We start from the raw sequence: 21,159 nt of genomic DNA, 5'->3' as shown, positions 1-21,159 counted from the left end.
CATTGCTATGTTTGCTTGTCAATTGTATTGAGTGTCTTTTAATGTAATATTCTTTGGCAACATTAATGGTTTATTTGCAAATAATGCCAGTTTGACACCCCTGCTCTATCTGAATCATTAAATAAAAAAATGGGTTCAGTATCCCTTTAAGCTTTGAAATAAAACACAATAAAAGTAATATATATTTTGGGGTCACTTGAGAAACCAGAGAACTAAGCAAAATATCATTTATATGTTATATTGAATTCCAAAACTATATTATGCCACATTAACGCTCTATAATCAAAACTAAAATCAGATCTAAGAGATTGTATTTATTATCTACACGAATGTGTGCAATCACAGAAATCCTGCTTCAGGAACAACTTATCGAGCTAGCCCCCATCAGTTTCTTACTCACCAAGGGATGTTGCCGACAGAAATATAAAATCTTTTTATGAAACTATAAATTATTGCTTTTTTGTCATCATTCTGAAGCCACACTAAAATAATAACCAATAGAGTGCTAGATATGAGAACACACTCACATCACATGCTACATGTTTATAATGCCAAACTGGAAACAAAAGTTTAGGCCTCTGGGGTAACTTTCTGGGAAAAGAGCAAGTCCTGTATTTTGTTTCTGGCCTCTGTTATTAGTCACCAACCACAGAAAAATAATAATCACAAAACCTTTTAAAAGCCATGTTTAAAACCATATTAGAGGGACTTTTTTACTAGTCAATGACACTGTTCTCCCTCACTACGGTCGCTACCTTCACAGTCTAATCCTTCCTCTTCAATTGTCACAAATACAAAGAAACACCTACAAAAATGTTCGAGTGTGATAAAGTGGACCTCTCATGTCTATGCTGAGAAGTCACAACCGGTGTATTTTTGTAGAAGTCATTTATTATGTACCACTTTCTTCTCTAACAAAAATTAAGTTTTCAAATTTAAAATGAACCTAAAAATAGACAGATTATAGAACTAGTTCATTAAAATCATGGTAAATGAAAGAGTTTGGAAATCTCTCTGTAGAACCTAAGTGCCATCCCCATCTAAACCGCTGTAATACAGTTCTTAAAGTCTGACTTTTTTTTTTTTTAGGTGATAACTATTTTTTATTCTCCTATAGTTTGATATTCCCTCCACCCCCTTCCATTCCCTTTTCTGTGATGTAGTGACGTACAGAGCAGTACCACCTGTTCCATAATGCGTGCTCCCAAGAGGAAGATGAGGAATATTACAATGATATAATATAAACATATATATTTCTGTTTTATAACTATCGTGGTGCTCACTGTCTTAATGCATTGCACAACCTAGAACAACTTCAAGCAAAAAGTGAATAGGAACACAAGTGCTGATACACGGTCTATAATTACATTATAGGCAGTTCCCTACCAATACCAGCTCACATTGGCTTCTTGGACTGGAAAGTGAGCCGTGTGGCAAAGAAGATAATTTGATGAGAAAAAACAAACAAAAATAGGGGGACCGGCAGGGAAAAAACATAATTTATGCTTACCTGATAAATTTATTTCTCTTGTGGTGTATCCAGTCCACGGATCATCCATTACTTGTGGGATATTCTCATTCCCAACAGGAAGTTGCAAGAGGACACCCACAGCAGTGCTGTCTATATAGCTCCTCCCCTAACTGCCATATCCAGTCATTCGACCGAAAACAAACAGAGAAAGGAGAAACCATAGGGTGCAGTGGTGACTGTAGTTTAAAATTAAAAAATACCTGCCTTAAAATGACAGGGCGGGCCGTGGACTGGATACACCACAAGAGAAATAAATTTATCAGGTAAGCATAAATTATGTTTTCTCTTGTAAGGTGTATCCAGTCCACGGATCATCCATTACTTGTGGGATACCAATACCAAAGCTAAAGTACACGGATGAAGGGAGGGACAAGGCAGGTACCACTGCCTGTAAAACCTTTCTCCCAAAAATAGCCTCCGAAGAAGCAAAAGTATCAAATTTGTAGAATTTGGCAAAAGTATGAAGCGAAGACCAAGTCGCCGCCTTGCAAATCTGTTCAACAGAAGCCTCATTTTTAAAGGCCCATGTGGAAGCCACAGCTCTAATAGAATGAGCTGTAAACCTTTCTGGAGGCTGCTGGCCAGCAGTCTCATAGGCTAAGCAGATTATGCTTCTTAGCCAAAAAGAAAGAGAGGTTGCCGAAGCCTTTTGACCTCTCCTCTGTCCAGAGTAGACAACAAACAAAGCAGATGTTTAACGAAAATCTTTAGTAGCTTGTAAGTAAAACTTTAAAGCACGAACCACGTCCAGATTGTGTAATAGACGTTCCTTCTTTGAAGGATTAGGACACAAAGACGGAACAATCTATTGATTGATATTCTTATTAGATACCACCTTAGGTAAAAACCCAGGTTTGGTACGCAGAACTACCTTATCTGCATGGAAGATCAGATAAGGAGGATCACATTGTAAGGCAGTTAACTCGGAAACTCTACGAGCCGAGGAAATAGCTACCAAAAAAAGAACTTTCCAAGATAAAAGTTTGATATCTGTGGAATGAAGAGGTTCAAACGGAACCCCCTGAAGAACTTTAAGAACCAAATTTAAGCTCCAAGGTGGAGCAACAGGTTTAAACACAGGCTTGATTCTAACTAAAGCCTGACAAAATGCCTGAACGTCTGGGACATCCGCCAGACGCTTGTGCAAAAGAATAGATAGAGCAGAAATCTGTCCCTTTAAGGAACTAGCTGACAATCCTTTCTCCAATCCTTCTTGGAGAAAAGATAATATCCTGGGAATCCTGACATTACTCCATGAGTAGCCCTTGGATTCACACCAATAAAGATATTTACGAAATTTTTACAGTGTGTATAATAAGCTAACAGAGCATTGCACCCACTTGCAAATGGATGATTAACCCCTTAGTTCAAAAAACGGATTAAAAAAACGTTTTTTAACAGTCACACCAAACTGCCACAGCCTTGCTGTGGGCCTAGTAACACAGTGGAAAGCCTCAGGAAACTGTTTCTAGGCAAATTTAAGCCAGCCATATGGAAAAAACTAGGCCCCAATAAAGTTTTATCACCAAAGTATATATAAAAACGTTTAAACATGCCAGCAAACGTTTTATATTGTAAATATAAAAGAGTATTACATCAGAAAGTAAGCATGATACCAGTCGTTATTAAATCACTGTATTCAGGCTTACCTTACATAAATTTGGCATCAGCAGCATTTTCTAGAATTCACATCTTCTAGAAAAATCTAAACTGCACATACCTCATAGCAGGATAACCTGCACGCCATTCCCCCGCTGAAGTTATCTCTCTCTTCAGTCATGTGTGAGAACAGCAATGGATCTTAGTTACAACCTGCTAAGATCATAGAAATCACAGGCAGATTCTTCTATTTTTCTGCCTGGAACAAAATAGTACAACTCCGGTACCATTTAAAAATAATAAACTTTTGATTGAAGCAAAATAACAGCTACATTTCACCCCTTCTCTTTTACTACCTCCATGTTTGTTGAGAGTTGCAAGAGAATGACTGGATATGGTAGTTAGGGGAGAAGCTATATAGACAGCTCTGCTGTGGGTATCCTCTTGCAACTTCCTGTTGGGAATGAGAATATCCCACAAGTAATCTATGATCCGTGGACTGGATACACCTTACAAGAGAAATACAAGTTTATAGATATTTTAGATAACTTATGTGAAGAAAAAAACAAGAGATTTCTTTATCTATTACATACAAGCCTATCATTTTCCTAAATGGGAGAGTGTTAGAATTGAATATCAATTTAAAGTGCAGGTATTCACTTACATGAAGAAAGCGAGCGTAGAGAACACCCCGCAGGTGTGGAAGGCATGGTTCAGCTCATTCGAGGAAGGATAGGCCACAGCAGCATCTATCATAATCCACCATCCTGAGGAAAACTAAACAAACAGGTGAAACAGGCCGCTGTGAACACGCAAACACAAAGAGCAGATTCGTTTCCAATCTCCTCACAAACGCAAATCATTCTTACATAAGTTCACTTCCTTATGAGTTTATCACAGTGCCCCATTATCTCGGACACTGTTGCTTAAATGGAATGCCAAACCTTACTTCCTTGTTGCATTATAGATGTAAACTGAAAAGTCTTTTAAAATGACATGCACTATCTGAATCATGAAAATTTAATTTTGACCTCCATGTCCTTTAAAAGGCATAGTCTAGTTAAAATTAAACTTTCATGATTCAGATAGAGCATGCAATTTTAAGCAACTTTCTATTTTACTTGTACTATCAATTGTTATTTGTTCTCTTGGTATCTTTATTTGAAAAAACAAGAATGTAAGCTTAGGAGCCGGCCCATTTTTTGTTCAGCACCTAGATAGCGCTTGCTGATTGGTGGCTACATTTAGACACCAATCAGCAAGTGCTACCCAGGTCTGAACCAAAAATGGGCCGGCTTTGAAGCTTACATTCTTGCTTTTTCAAATAAAGATACCAAGTAAACAAAAATTAGAATGTTGCTTAATATTGTATGCTCTATCTGAATCATAAAAGCTTAATTCTGACTAGACTATCCCTTTAAAAGAGACACTAATCAATCTTTTTCTATTATTCATAAAAAAGTAGTATTTAAACTTGTTTTCACCTGAAACAAAATGTGAAGTTAAAGCTGTTTAAAATGTAAACTTGCACACAAGTATATTTTGTGTACTTCCTACTGATGCCCATTGGCTGACAAATACTAATTGGTTAATAGCAGCTACCTGCCATTGCTCATTGGCTAATGTTCACATTTCATTGCTGCTCTTTTTAGATCAAAAGATAGAGCATTTATAGTACAGTGCCCAAGGTCCCTTAAGAGGAAAAGATTCAATAACTGTGGTAGTAAACAACTCAAATCAGGCCTAATAGTGGTATCTGATGATTGACATTAGGAAACGCTGTTTAATGGGAAATTGCATAGAGCTTTTCTGTTTAATTATATTAGTTACTTAAATATTGAATAAATACATTTTTGCCCATAAAGTAACAGGCAGCATCATATTGTAAACTATCTTTCCCTAGGTTTAAAAGCATGTTCTCTCCTCTTAAAGGGACATTAAACAGTAAATAAATGCTAAATTGATAAAGTCAAAGAAAAGATTAGTCTGAGAATAACATTTAGATGTATTTTATAAAGTTTCAGTAGCTGCTAAAATATTGACAAAATAAGTGTAAAAAGTTTTAGTGTCTATAAAACAATGAGAGCTGCCATGTTGTAACTTAGGTTACCTTCTCTGCTGTGGCCAATTAGGGACAGTTATAAATAGGTCACTAGATTGTACAGCCAATGGCTGTGTGGAATATAACAATATACTCCACTTCTATTTCTAAACACAAACTGAAAACCTCACAAGTTTAGAATAGAATTACAGGAAAAGGGGACAAAATAAATAATGAAAGTATATAGCAGAAGTTTTTTTTATATATACACAATTTATCATTTTATATTACCATTTAAAAGTGTTTAATGTCCCTTTAAAGTGCCTCTAAGACATCACGTGAATGTGGAATTAGGGATGCACTGTGTAACAAATGTATCATTTTGTAATAAGGAAAGTGTACTGTAGTAATTTTTTCCCTAAATGTGTTTCCAATGGTTTGTTATACCAGCAGAGTTTTAAAATATAGGAGAAATCACTTCTTTAGACTTATTTTTGTATATGAAATAGCTGTGTTTGTTCTTTAAAACCACAAACCATTATAATGGGTTGAGCTTGCAGGTAAATCAGATCTCCTAATTTTATCACTTTCTGTACACACACGATTCTTTATACTATCTCTGTCTGTATAACAACTTAGAAAAATTGTATTGCTTAGCTCTTCTGACTCCCACTGAAAGTGTAATTTCTTCTGCTGGCTATGTTTACACAGCTTATCTTTAGCCAATACTTAAATATAGAAACTTTCAGTATAGGCAAGGATACCACAGTCAAAAAGCACATTTCTCAAATGCTGATATAAAGACAAATGATTTATTTGTAAACAATTTAATACACTCCAGTAGGTAAAATGGATCATTGGGAACCAAATGAAGGGGAGAAATTTGTTGGGAAACTGTCCCTTTAACTAAGGCCATTTATTCCTGTTGTAAAGGGATGTATAAAATGCACAAATGACTCCTGTTGTCCCTGTAGATTTATTTCTTATTTTACTTTTGGTTCAAATGACACATGAACGTCCCTAAATTACACTGCAGATTAGTGTATTTATACAATTATATTTGTATGAAAAAAATGTTCACTGTCAAATTGTGCATTTTTGTCATTTATTTCTATACATATGTGTTTAACCCCCACAAAAGGGGGGGGATTCTAAGCTGAACAATGCTCAGGACCAGTAACGTATTGCTAGTCCAGTGTGAACGTTATCTGTGTGGTTATACCCTTTATAGGTGATAAACACATCAGGTATAGGTAAAGAATAGTGTAAGAAAAAAAAAAAGTGCTAATGCATCAGAACGTGTTTATTGCAGTTTTATATGACATTATAGCAGGGGTGATTAACCTTGGCCCTCCAGAGGTTTTGGAACTACATTTCCCATGATGCTCAGGCACTTTAAGATGGGAAATGTAGTTCCAAAACCTCTCGAGGAGAACAGAAATACAGTAGTTTTTTTATTTAAAGATGTTCTGTGGTGGTAACGCATTTGCATGGAACGCCAGGGGCGAGAGCAGGATGATATATGCGCATTTAGATTGCAAGCTTATGAAGCAAGTGGTTTGCAGTGCACTTAATATAAAAGTACCAGAGATTAACAAGAGATAACAAGAAGTAACCAGGGATTTCTGTACAACGACAGGGGCCTTGACTCCTTGTTGCTTTAATTTTTGGGGGCTTTTTAATGAAAATAAATTATGATGATGATCTTGGGATATTCTATTGTAGAGATGAATAGCAAATGCAGAGCTGGCAGTGTTTCTGATGGTTGCAAGAATAGCTTCAACTGTGTATGAACAATGCTGTGGACCTAAAGAATGACAAGTTTTGTAGGTTCCTGGAGTAGTAGGAGGGTGGAGTACAGAGGTAAGGTGTAAGGAATATGGGCCATAATAGTGTGTAATAGATGAAGCCCATTTTCAGAATACAAGAGAAGCGGTTAAAAGTGACTTGATACACAGATGTTGAAGTACTTGACAGTGATGCAGCATAGCTATAAAAAGCACTGCTGATGGGCTTTTTTTTTTCTTCTCTTTCAACCTGCAGCTGGACAGTAGCTAAAGTAAGTTACCAGAGCACTTACTCTTGTGAGCTGAAGAAAATTTGAGATAAAATATCTTCCTTTTACTCTGTATTACTCGTATTTATGGCAACTACCGAGAAACTCTACTTGCTATACCAGGGGAAACTACATTCATTTTGTGTATAACAAAAGATTGTCCCCATTTAATTGTATTGTTCCCCATAATATGCTGCTGTACCGTCAAACTTCAATTGTTCAGCTCTATCTTTCTGTTTGCAATTGTTATGGAAAATTCAAAATATTACACACACACAATATATATATATATATATCTTCCTTTTTACATTGAGATGTTCAGGTGATATTTTCTTATCAGCTTTTTACAAGTGATTTAGCTTATGAGTATTATGTCCCTTTAACGAGAGTACTAAAGGCAAAAGTGATAGCAATATGGATTAGAAGAGATAATGAAAGTCTCATGAATCACAGTTGGTATTTAGTAGCAGGAATAGGGGAGGGGGATGCACCAAATTGGTTTGAAAGGAGGAAGTCCATTTAAGGAACAACAAACATATTGTATGATTTTGGGGGAAAAACATAATTAATAGGGGGTGCACCAAGAGGAGAGTAAAATCCTCCTTGTCAGTCTCCAGGCTGCTGTCATGAAAACAAAAGTTATTTGTATCTGTTTAAGCCCTTAACAACGCATGTCATACAGGGTACGTCTTACACAAGCTGGTCTTTAAAGACCAGAGACGTACCCTGTACGTCATTAAGGGTTTCAAGTTGCTGGAAGCGATCCTGATCGCTTCCAGCCGCTTTCAAGGTATTGCAGTGATGCCTCGATATTGAGGCATCACTGCAATACCTTTTTAGGCACACCGATGCAGAGAGAGCCACTCGGTGGCCCTCTCTGCATCGGTCAGTGATGGTGCCGATCGTTGGTGGGTGGGAGCGATTGCAGGGAGGTGGGTGGGTGGCCCATCACTGTGCAACTTCCTTCCGGCTGCTCTATATGCCGGGAGCGTGTGGGAGGTGAGGGGCGGGTGAGAGAGGGCGGTGGGCACTTAGCAGGGGTGATCAGGGCTGATCTGTGGGTGATCTGTGGGTGATCTGGGAGGGGGAGGGTGTAGGGTATGGAGGGGGGCAGCTACACTACAGAAAATGTTAGGTTTCAACAAAAAAAAAAGTTTATTTTGCAAAGTGGGTACTGGCAGACAGCTGCCAGTACCCAAAATGGTGACTAATAGTTAGTGGGGGAGGGTTAGAGAGCTCTTTGGGGGGGATCAGGCAGGTTGGGGGCTAAGAGGGGGATCCTACACAGCAGAATATGATTATTATTTTTTACAATAATAAAAAAAAAAAACTAAATAAAACTTTTATTTTAGTACTGGCAGACTTTCTGCCAGTACTTAAGATAGCGGGACAATTGTGGGGTGGGGGAGGGAAGAGAACTTTTTGGGAGGGATCAGGGGGTGGGATGTGTCAGGTGTGAGGTTGATTTCTACACTAAAGCTAAAATTAACCCTTCAAGCTCCCTACAAGCTAACTAATTAACCCTGTCACTGCTGGGCATAATACAAGTTTGGTGCGCAGCGGCATTTAGCGGCCTTCTAATTACCAAAAAGCAATGCCAAAGCCATATATGTCTGCTATTTCTGAACAAAGGGGATCCCAGAGAAGCATTTACAACCATTTGTGCCATAATTGCACAAGCCGTTTGTAAATAATTTCAGTGAGAAACCCAAATTTAGTGAAAAAGTGAACAATTTTTTTTATTTGATCGCATTTGGCAGTGAAATGGTGGCATGAAATATATCAAAATTGGCCTAGATCAATACTTTGGGTTGTCTACTACACTACCCTAAAGCTAAAATTAACCCTACAAGTTACCTAATTAACCCCTTCACTGTTGGGCCTAATACAAATGTGGTGCGCAGCGGCATTTAGCGGCCTTCTAATTACCAAAAAGCAACGCCAAAGGCATTTATGTCTGCTATTTATAAACAAAGGGGATCCCAGAGAAACATTTACAACCATTTGTGCCCTAATTGCACAAGTTGTTTGTAAATAATTTCAGTGAGAATCCTAATATTTGTGAAAAAGTTTGTGAAAAAGTGAACAATTTTATTTATTTGATCGCATTTGGCGGTGAAATGGTGGCATGAAATAGACCAAAATGGGCCTAGATCAATACTTTGGGATGTCTACTAAAAAACAAAAAAATATTCATGTCAAGGGATATTCAGGTATTCCTGACAGATATCAGTGTTCCAATGTAACTAGCGCTCATTTTGAAAAAAAAATGGTTTGGAAATAGCAAAGTGCTATTTGTACTTATTGCCCTATAACTTACAAAAAAAGCAAAGAACATGTAAATATTGAGTATTTCTAAACTCAGGACAAAATTTAGAAACTATTTAGCATGAGTGTTTTTTGGTGGTTGTAGATGTGTAACAGATTTTGGGGGTCAAAGTTAGAAAACGTGTGTTTTTTTTCCATTTTTTCATCATATTTTATAATTTTTTTAATGGTAAATTATAAGATATGATTAAAATAACTGTCTTTAGAAAGTCCATTTAATGGCGAGAAAAACGGTAAATAATATGTGTGGGTACAGTAAATGAGTAAGAGGAAAATTACAGCTAAACACAAACACAGCAGAAATGTAAAAATAGCCTTGGTCCTTAAGGGAAAGAAATTGAAAAATGGCCTTGTCCTTAAGGGGTTAAGAGTTTAGGGTTTAAAGGCAGCACAGAACAGGGTTCCAAACAATGGGATCAGTACAATATTGAATGGACGAGTGAGTTCTATTTATAAGAGAAGAGACAACATGTGCAACTGTGAGGTAGCTATGGGGTCGGGTGGCACAGTAATATAGAAGGGACAGTATTGCTAAATACCTTAAAGAAGAGAGCATGTAACATCAATAGAATTTTAAAATATTATTCAATAACACTGATTTGATCTAAAAAACAAGATTAGAAAAAAGCTTGTTTATCAAAACATTTCACCTGTGTCAAAACTCAAGCAATCAGTTGATATAGAATAGAAAACAGGTGGCATAAATTAAGGTTACCTGGATAATATTGCTATTGTCCCAGATTAAAAGGGAGAGTAAATGTTGTTATTAACTTTACATAACTCTGCTATATGTGCAGAATTATTTATTAGCTTAGTGGTACCATACACTAAAATGTCCCTTTTAGCTATTTTTAATTTATCATAGATTACTCTTTACAAATAAAAGAAACATCAATACAATTAATTTATTAATTGCATTACTTTATCATATCAATTAATTGCTAAACACAGGTAAATTTCTTTTTTAAAAGTTTAATTTTATGGAAATTTCCACCTGAAACACACTGTGCCACACCCCCACCATAGCATTTTAAATGAAAATCCTGAACACCTTATTGTTAAATAAAAATAGGTATGTTACTTTTCCAGTATTGCATGTATATGGTATCTGAGGGGCCTGATTTTAAAGGAAGATAAGTTTGGTAGATTGATAATATGCATTCAACTCACTGCCAACACGGTGGTTAAATGAATGCCTGAGCCTTTGCTCCCCGCACATGCGCCAAGTGCTGCTGACGTCATATGCATCCTGTCACTGGCATAGGCGCATGCAGCCTACAGTCCTATAAAAAGCTGGTTGCAAATAAACTCACTTTGGGTTGAGTATTTCTATTCTGTGAGAATTAAAAGATCTGTTTTACCATTAAAGTGAGAACTTAAAGGGACATGAAACCCAAAATTATTCTTTCATGATTCAGATATCAAATTTGACTGTTTTTTGTTGAAAAGATATCCAGGTAGGTAGCATGCACATGTCTGCAGCACTACATGACAGGAAACAGTGCTGCCATCTAATGTGCTTGCTAATGTATAACATTGTAGCAAAACTGCTGCCATAAAGTCCTGCAGACATGTGCACGCTCCTGAATTTACCTTCCTGCTTTTCAACAAAGGATAACAAAAACCGAAGATAATTTGGTAATAGAAGTAAATTGGAAAGCTGTTTAAAATTATATGTTCTATCTGAATCATGAAAGAAAAATGTTGGGTTTTGTGTCCCTTTAAAGTCTGGTATAGTTAATCAATAAATATTTAGATACATACAGGTATACCCCGCTCATACAGCGGGTTAGGGACCGGAGCCCCGCTGTAAAGTGAAAACCGCCTTAAAGTGAAACAAGGCAGTTTTAGCTTTTTTTCACTTGCCAGTGTGTTTAAAGACTTGAAAACATGTTTAAACTAACATATATTAGGGGTGCAATAGTGCTATGTTTAGTTTACCACTAGCACAGCACAGTATTCAATTAGTATTCAATAAATACTGTATCTGTAAAATAGTGACAATTTCTGTAGTAAAATTTGCCAGACTATAGCACAGAGGCACAGATTGCACTGTAATGATGTAAACAGAGTGAACTAAGCATAACAAAATGGTGCCAATCAGTTTTCTTGCAATCTCCTGATGATTACAGCACTGTTTCAAAATCCTTGGAGGCTGAACTTCATCTCCACAAAGCGCTGTATTAGCGAAGCGCTGTAAAGTGAACCGCTGTAAAGTGAGGTATACCTGTATTTGTACTGGTGTCTGGGGGGGAAAATTATTACAAATTGGAAAAAAAAAATGGAAATATTGTTGAAGTAACAAGAAGATTATATTTTTTCCTGGTGAATTAAATAATTTCACAGATAATGACCTTACCAGCACACCTGCAACCACAGACGCAATTGTGTTTCTCTTTTCACCCCAATCAATACACTCGCACTCCGGCCATCGGAAATTATCCAGGAAACCAGCCATTTTGCTCCTCAGAATAGTGCTCTTCTCCAACAGATTAAAGCTTCATTTACTAAAAAAACGCAGAAAAACAATATACAAATAAGAAGCCAGGCTAATAAATATCCCCTTAAACAGGTTTTTCTTTTCTAGCAAATTATTCACAGAGATGCATTAACTTTTTCCCGCTGGGACTTATTTGTCTACATCGGAACAAAGCTCAAATGTAAAATTAAAAGCACGGGACCATTCATGCAATTGCGTGATTTCAATGATGGCACAACCTCCAGCCCACGATCACATTAACCAAGGCGCTAAGGCTTCAGGACAACCAAACGGCTAGGATGTTCCATGCCTTCCTAACGGTGCTAAAGCCCAGCACAGTTATGGCGGCATGGAACATCTTATGGTGGTAAGGGGTTAAACATAACTACAGAAATATCTCTTTAGTGTTAGCCATAAATTATAGAAATTCACTGTGAATAGCAAGTCTAACTACTTTATTATTGGTGAAATGTACCTTTCATTTTGCCTCCTGTTGAGGTCTGCCCACCTGGCAACAGAATTATATTCTTCTAGTGTCCTGCAGCAGTTCAGCCAACCAGATTGCAACCATCCACCCCAATTCAATTACTAAGCCGCACATGTGCAGTTATTTATTCTCAGGCCAACAGCATTATTCAGTTGACATTGTTTTTTTTATTCTGCAATCAAAAACACTTTTAACCCGCTAGACCCCAACGAGCAACTTAAAAAAAAAGATAAATACTAAAAATGTTCTAAGAATAAAAATTTTTTACACTGCTGTCTGCTCAAGGACAAATAACTGCATGTGGGCGGCATCACTGGGAGTGCACCCTATAATTGAATTGGGGCGAGCAGTCACATGCTGCTTGGGAACTAATTCACTAATAATAAAGCGGCTAGGATTCCTATTTACAGTTAAAGGCTAGCAATATTACTGTAAAAAATTCTACATTAACTGTCCTTTTAAGAGCCTCGGTGAAACTATTCAAGTCTAGGATAACTAAATCCCAGAATATTTAATCTTGTGACAATATAACAGAAATATTTAATTTATACATCATTCTTTATTTTAAAAAAGTAATGTAAAGCAATTGCATCTCATAAGGAACAAAACATCTGTGATCACAGGACTTCATAAACTCTATTTATAACATAAAACTAAGGGAGTTCTGTGAGTGCATATTTAGTACCTCATTAGGGATATAAGTGTTTTGGTGTGTGTATTATATATCCTAATAATCAGATGGTTCTGCAAGAGTACCAAATGTAAGCACATATATAAAAGACTGTAAACAATAAACTTAAGCACATACATAAGACTGTAAACATTCAAGTCACATCATATATTACAGATTAGTGAACAAGCTAATGTAAAAAAGGTTACAGAAATCTGAAACGAGATTAGACTTGTTAACCTGTCTGAGGTTATTTGCATTTATTTAATTTAAAAGTAGTTTTAGTCTATGAAGTATATTGTATTTCCGTTATCTATTCTGTAAATAAATATACAATAAATTATACTACTATATATATACAGGGACAGTAAAGCAAAAATTAAAAACTTTCATGGATCAGACAGAGCATACAATTTAAAAAAAATTCAATTTACTTCTGTTATCAGACTGACTTTATTCTGTTGGCATCCTTTGTTGAAAAGCATAACTAGGAGCAGCAATGCACTACTGGAAGCGAGCTGGTGATTGGTTGTCACACACGTTTCTTGTCACTGGCCCACCAGATGTGTCAGTTAACTCCCACTAGTACACTGCTGCTCTGGAGCTGTCTTTAACTGTGTGTTTAACCCCTTTGCAAGCAACAGTGTATTAACCCCTTAAGGACCAGCGACGTACCCTGTATGTCACTGGCCTTTTTTTGGGACTTGATTGTTTTATAGCACTGTCTTGCCACCAGCGTTGAGACTGCTCTATTCCACAAAGCCTGCTGGAGGGAGTGCATTAATAGCGTGTTCTTGCTAGACTTGTGCTTTTATGTCCTGAAAAAAAACCTTAACGACCAGTGACATACAGGGTACATTGTGGTCATTAAGGGGTTAAAATGCTCTAACACAACACACTTTTTTTTTTGCACATTTATGTCCCTTTATAATCATATCAACAAATATTACATCGTTTTATACAGATTTCTTCTTTGAAGGGGAAAAAGGAGTCATGAAATTACACAACACAGGTTGTTTAATACAACTTGATGTACAATTTTCCAACAAGATATAATACTCAAAACCAAAATATACTGGTGTATTTCATTATACTATGTTTAGTAAAAATGCATCTAATAACAGTTATTACTGGTTCAGCTGCTTATGCATGTACACTGCACATGAGCTGCACACCCTCATTTAAAAACTGCCCTTGCTCACAAAGCTTGCTCTGAGAGTGTGTGTGCCAGGTCATCGATTTCTTATAGGGATAGTCTACTCCTTTATTACCCATTGCCCAGTTTTGCACTGCCAACTTGCTTATATTAAAGTGCCATAAAACATGTTGAGATCTGTGCATATGCTAAAAGGGCTAATTGAGTAAAAATAGTTTGCATAAAAAATTGTTTAAAAGTTGCTGACAAGTATTTTAAAATAATTTTCAAAAATAAGCTAAATTAGTTACATAACCATGCTGTCTGGAGTAGTCTGATCCCCCCCCCCTTATCAGTGTTTAGCATCAGAAACACAGGCATTGTATTTCAACTGAGTTCACAGCTGCTTATTTGCTTCTAGGCATGCTCCAGCAGATAATGAATGTTAGTCTGCATTCTACCTTATCAAAGGTGGCTATAGATACAGGAAATGTGTGGGGGGAGCTAGAGCTATACAATTCAGAAACTAAAAAGAAAGGGTTAATGGTGAGACACTGCAGTATAAATTTGCAGGTAAAGTAATTAAAGTACATATTATATTTTGTCTCTATCCCAACTTGTTTTATGTCTCTTTAACATACTTTTCACCTCTGTGATTACCTTGTATCTAAGCCTCTTCTGACAGCCCCTTATAACATGATTATTTATTATCTATTGACTTAGCCAATTATTGCTGTGTCCTTCACAACTTCATGGGAGTGAGCACAATGTTATCTATATGGCCCACATGAACTAGCAGTCTCCTATTGTGAAAAGCTAATAAAAAAGCATGTTATAAGAGGCTGTCTGTAATGGCTTAGAAACAGGCAAAAATTCAGAGGTTTAAATGTCATAAAGTATATTAATATCACAATGTTGGTTGTGCAAAGCTGGGGAACGGGTAGTAAAGGCATTATCTATCTTTTTAAAACAATAATTTTGGTGTAGACTGTCCCTTTAATTTACATCATACAAGCCCCTCTGCTTTTTAGCGCTGTAAAACTAGCAAAAAAAACTATTGCGTTAACTACACAGGGAAGGGGGTAGAAATTTGTAACAACCGAGACAACAACGCACTCGTTACAATATTTTTGACACATCATACAAGGCCCCGACAACTTTATAAGCAAGCAGCGTGTTTGAATGCTGCTGCACGGGATATGCATAGCATACGATTGTATTGTTTTGCAAATAAAAATATATTGCAACAATGCATAAATTTGAAACAAATTTTTTTTCTCGCCACTAAATGGACTTTCTAAAGATACCATTATTTTCATCATATCTTATAATTTACTATAAAAAAAATATATAAAATATGAGGAAAAATTGAAAAAAACACACTTTTTCTAACTTTGACCCCCAAAATCTGTTACATATCTACAACCACCAAAAAACACCCATGCTAAATAGTTTCAAAATTTTGTCCTGAGTTTAGAAATACCCAATGTTTACAAGTTCTTTGCTTTTTTTGCAAGTTATAGGGCCATAAATACAAGTAGCACTTTGCTATTTCCAAACCACTTTTTTCCAAAATTAGCGCTAGTTACATTAGAACACTAATATCTTTCAGGAATCCCTGAATATCCCTTGACATGTATATATTTTTTTTTAGAAGACATCCCAAAGTATTGATCTAGGACAATTTTGGTATATTTCATACCACCATTTCACCGCCAAATGCGATCAAATACAAAAAATCGTTCACTTTTTCACAAATTTTTTCACAAACTTTCGGTTTCTCACTGAAATTATTTACAAACAACTTGTGCAATTATGGCATAAATGGTTGTAAATTCCTCTCTGGGATCCCCTTTGTTCAGAAATAGCAGACATATATGGCTTTGGCGTTGCTTTTTGGTAATTAGAAGGCCGCTAAATGCCACTGCGCACCACAAGTGTATTATGCCCAGCAGTTAAGGGGTTAATTAGGGAGCTTTTAGGGTTAATTTTAGCTTTAGTGTAGTATAGTAGACAACCCCAAGTATTGATCTAGGCACATTTTGGTATATTTCATGCCACCATTTCACCGCCAAATGCGATCAAATTGAAAAAAAAGTTAAATTTTTCACAATTTTAGGTTTCTCACTGAAATAATTTACAAACAGCTTGTGCAATTATGGCACAAATGGTTGTAAATACTTGTCTGGGATCCCCTTTGTTCAGAAATAGCAGACATATATGACTTTGGCGTTGCTTTCTGGTAATTAGAAGGCCGCTAAATCCTGCTGCGCCTCACACGTGTATTATGGCTAGCAGTGAAGGGGTTAATTAGGGAGTTTGTAGGGAGCTTGCAGGGTTAATTTTAGCTTTAGTGTAGAGATCAGCCTCCCACCTGACACATCCCACCCCCTGATCCCTCCCAAACAGCTCCCTTCCCTCCCCCACCCCACAATTGTCCCCGCCATCTTAAGTACTGGCAGAAAGTCTGCCAGTACTAAAATAAAAGGGTTTTTTAAAAAAAAAAAAAATAATTTTGTTTTAGCATATTTACATATGCTAGGGTGTAGGATCCCCCCCTTAGCCCCCAACCTCCCTGATCCCCCCCAAAACCGCTCTCTAACCCTCCCCTCTGCCTCATTGGGGGCCATCTTGGGTACTGGCAGCTGTCTGCCAGTACCCAGTTTGCAAAAAAAAAGTGCTTTTTTTATTTTTGTTTGGCTTTTTTCTGTAGTGTAGCTTCCCCCCCCACACAGACAAACCCCCACCACCTTGCTGATCGTTTTTTTAAAAAAAAAATATTTAGACATTTAAACATTTTTAACATTTTTTATTAATAAATTTTCTGTAGCGTAGCGGTTCCCACCCGCTCCCTCCCCGTGCACGCGCGCGCGTCCGTGCGCGCCCCCGCTCATCCCCGCCCACGATCCCGCCCCCCCTGCACATAACCAGGGCCATCGATGGCCGCCACCCGCCTCCCACCCACCAACGCAGGGAGCCACCGATCTCCGGTGCAGAGAGGGCCACAGAGTGGCTCTCTCTGCACCAGATGGCTTAAAAAGGTTATTGCAGGATGCCTCCATATCGAGGCATCACTGCAATAACCGGAAAGCAGCTGGAAGCGAGCGGGATCGCTTCCAGCTGCTTTCCACACCGAGGACGTGCAGGGTACGTCCTCAGGCGTTAACTGCCTTTTTTTTGAGGACGTACCCTGCACGTCCTCGGTCGTTAAGGGGTTAAACAGGATTTACTAGTGCAACAAATAAAGGGGACTGAGTCATGAAGCATAAAACCCCAGGCCTCCTGCAGTAGAACGCTATTTTTTCAATGAGGCGACGTTTCCACTTCTTAGTTAACAGCCAAGCAGGTTTAAAAAACGCTAGGATTTACCATAACTTTAAGCCATCCTTTGTTGGGAAATCTAAGTGAAAAGATTAATTCAAATAAATGAAATAATTTCCATTAATGGAACAGACAAGGCTCTAATGTGTTAAATGCAAACAGTGCAATAATAATGAGATGACTGTTTTTAATCCCTTTGCAAAGGTTAAACAGTTATATACAAGCAGTATTACAATAAGACAATGCTAGAATTAGCACACGTTTTATTGTGCTTTTATGTTAAAAGGATATAAAAGTAACAATTGCATATATATATTTATATTTTTATATTTATTTTATTTAGTTACATATATATCTATAGATGTGTGTGTGGGGGGGGGGGGGTGTTAAATGCCTACAAAACGATTGGTCGACAAATCTGTTTAAAACTTAGTAGCCAGACAGTGATATTTGTATACAGATATATGGAGAATAACCCAAAAAGTTAGGAGCCACAGGTAAAATGCTAGGAGCTGGTGGCTCCCTGGCTCCTATATTTGACAAGCCCTGGATTAAAGGGGCATTATACACTAGATTTTTCTTTGCATAAATGTTTTGTAGATGATCCATTTATATAGCCTATACAGGTTTGTTTGTTTTTTTGAAAAATGGATAGTTTTGCTTATTTTTAAATAACATTGCTCTGATTTTCAGACACCTAACCAAGCCCAAAAGTTTTAGGAGAATACTGATGTATACCTACTCCAGCCTGCTCCTGATTGTGTAAAGGGTCTTTTCATATGCAGAGGGAGGGGGAGTGTCTGCTATTTCCCACTTGCAGTGGGTGTTCCAGCTACCTTTTTTAACAGAGCTAAACTGGGAGCTTCTAAGTTTTTAAACGGTTTTATACTGGATTTCTAGATCACTATCGGTGCATATTATTCTTTATAGTAGTGTCTATTACATGCAGTTATATGAAAATTGGTGTATACTTTCCCTTTAAACATGTAGTATATTTGAGAAAACGTGGTGAGGCAATGACAAAATGTGTGTAATCACCAGCTAGCTCTCAGTAATGAACGATATGTACATATTCCTTTTCAACAAAGGATAACAAGATTGCAAAGTAAATTTAAAAATGGACGTACATTTAAATGGGTTTTAAAATTACATGCACTATATGAATCATGCAAATTTAATGTTGACTACCCTATCCCTTAACTCACACATACAATATAGCAATGTTAGTATTTCTCAGGTCTAAGGACATTTATAGACTACATATCTCAGTGGCACATAAAAGTTGATATTGAACAAGTAAAATTAAATGAAATGAATAGTTTTTGCAGTATTCTTGTGTTTACAAACATGCTCAGAAAGATACCAATATAAATGCACCTTGGTCTATGGCACCTATACAGGAACACAGCAATGATTCTGAAAACATCATAAACCAGATGTGCTCCATGTGAGCAAAGGCCAAAAGGGAAGATCTTATGCACTGGAAATAAATACATGGGTGGAGTGTGACTTGTAGTACTATAGCCCTGCTGTAAATCTCAGTCATGGTGTTAGACCACCCTCGGGGTCACACACCCTCCAGCTGAAAGGGTCTGAAAGAATTAGAGTTGAAAATACCCAAACTGCTCAGCTCACTTTATAAGCTCAACTGAGATTTCTCCTGTGGAACTCATTGTGTAATATTGTGTCTCAATAATACTCGATTTTAAAAAAGCTATTTTACCCGAACAAGAATCACAATTATAATAAAAGGGGAGGCAGGTGCATTTCAAAAGTCTGCCAGGTGTGGCCAAAATCAAAAACTGATCAAACAGATTCAGTTCACGCAGTGCAGATCTACTAAGGTTAACTATTTCTTTCCCATAAAGTCCAATAACCATACGATCAGTTTAGGAATACAGATGGGTCTTATATTGAGTTGCCCTAACCCCTTGATTGCCATGTAATTCTTAGTTTATTGCTTAGCCGGCCTCTCTTCTAGTAAGTAGAGTACAAAATGCTCTGATGAAGCCTTTTAATACCTTTGTTGTCTTGAAGACCCTCAGTAGCAGTGAATGGGTTAAACCTTACTCTGCTGTCAGTACCGCTCCATGTACTCAGAAGCTTCCATCAGGGGAGGGATCCAGTGCTACGTCAATGCGTAGAGGGGCGCTGCTAAACCGCTCCAACCCAAAGTAATCTAGCTGCAGACAGGAGCTCCACTCTAAACAGGAAACATGTGACCTCCACTGACACTAAACAGAAAACATGTGACCTCCTCCAAGCCTTTTTTTTAATCAACTTTAATGTAACAAACAACCTATAGACAATCATTCTGAAAACGAAACATTTTGCAGCTTTCTTGTTCTTAATGTTCATTCACAGTGGTTTATGCTGATGTCATTCATAAGGTAACCACTGTGACTGTCATTTATAAGGTAACCACTGTGACTGTTATTTATAAGGTAACCACTGTGAATGAACATTAAGAACAAGAAAGCTGTAAAATGTACAAATCTGAAGTTGGATTCTTATTCAGTCAGCTTCTTATTCTGCAACTGATTACAATTTGCCAAATAAAGATATCTAGCATTATTTTTATTTTAAATAAAATAATACACTTACCAAAAACCTAAACAAACTTACATTTTATAAAAAAAAACATTGCAATAATCAGATGGCAAACATGGCATAATTTTGATTGTTTCTAAGTAACTGATATTATAAAAGGGTTAAAATCCTTTGTGCCTCTAATTTATGTGTGGACTATACAATGTGTGAGCCTCTTCATGGGACAGACGTTATCAGCCTTGTCCAATGCTCTTTATGGCAAACAAATTGGTGCCAACCTTGCCACTTCATATATTTTACCTTTTCTAAATAAATCATTGGTATTTAAAAAAGAATAAAATCCTTTGTTCCACTAATTTATGTGTGTATATATACAAGGCATGAACCCATCATAGGATAGACATGTTATCAGCCTGGCCCAGTGCCCTTTATTGCAAACAAATTGGTGCCAACCTTGCCACTTTATATTTTTTACCTTTTCTGAATAAGTAATTGGTATTTTAAAAGGGTTAAAATTATTTGGGTCACTCATTTCTGTGTAGATATATACACAGGGCTTTAACTCCATTTATAGAATCGACATATTTTCAGCCTGACCCAATGCTTTTTAAGGCAAACAATCTGGTGCCATCCTTGCCACTTCATACATTTTACCTTTTCTGAATATGTAACGAGTATTTTAAAAGGGTTAAAATCCTTTGGGCCACTAATTTTTGTGTGGATATATACACAGCGTGAAGCCCTTCATAGGATAAGCATGTTTTTAGCCTGGCCCAATGATTTGTATAGCAAACAAACTTGTGCCAAACTTGCCATCTCATATATTTGTTTTACCTTTTCTGAGTAAGTGGTATTTTAAAAGGGTTAAAATACTGTGGGGGTCACTCATTTGTGTGTGGATATATACAGAGCATGAGCCCCTTTATAGCACAGACATGTTCTTAGCCTGGACCAATGCTTTT

At 37.0% G+C, this 21,159-nt stretch overlaps 1 protein-coding gene across 1 annotated transcript in view; it reads right to left on the bottom strand.

The window, feature by feature from the left end:
- The window catches only part of TMEM50B (transmembrane protein 50B), a 28,761-nt gene extending 8,935 nt beyond the window's left edge, over nucleotides 1–19,826 (bottom strand). The window contains exons 1-3 of the mRNA XM_053705962.1: nucleotides 19,669–19,826; nucleotides 11,915–12,062; nucleotides 3,795–3,907 (exon numbers count right to left, since the gene is read on the bottom strand). Of these exons, the coding sequence (XP_053561937.1) occupies nucleotides 3,795–3,907; nucleotides 11,915–12,013 (212 nt within the window). The 5' untranslated portion in view covers nucleotides 12,014–12,062; nucleotides 19,669–19,826. The remainder of the gene's footprint in view (nucleotides 1–3,794; nucleotides 3,908–11,914; nucleotides 12,063–19,668) is intronic.
- Nucleotides 19,827–21,159: the final 1,333 nt, after the last annotated feature.

This window comes from Bombina bombina, chromosome 3 (assembly GCF_027579735.1).
Source record: "Bombina bombina isolate aBomBom1 chromosome 3, aBomBom1.pri, whole genome shotgun sequence".
NCBI lineage: Eukaryota > Metazoa > Chordata > Amphibia > Anura > Bombinatoridae > Bombina > Bombina bombina.
The sequence above is the reverse complement of the archived record's forward strand: the minus strand, read 5'-3'. Positions and strand labels throughout refer to the sequence as shown.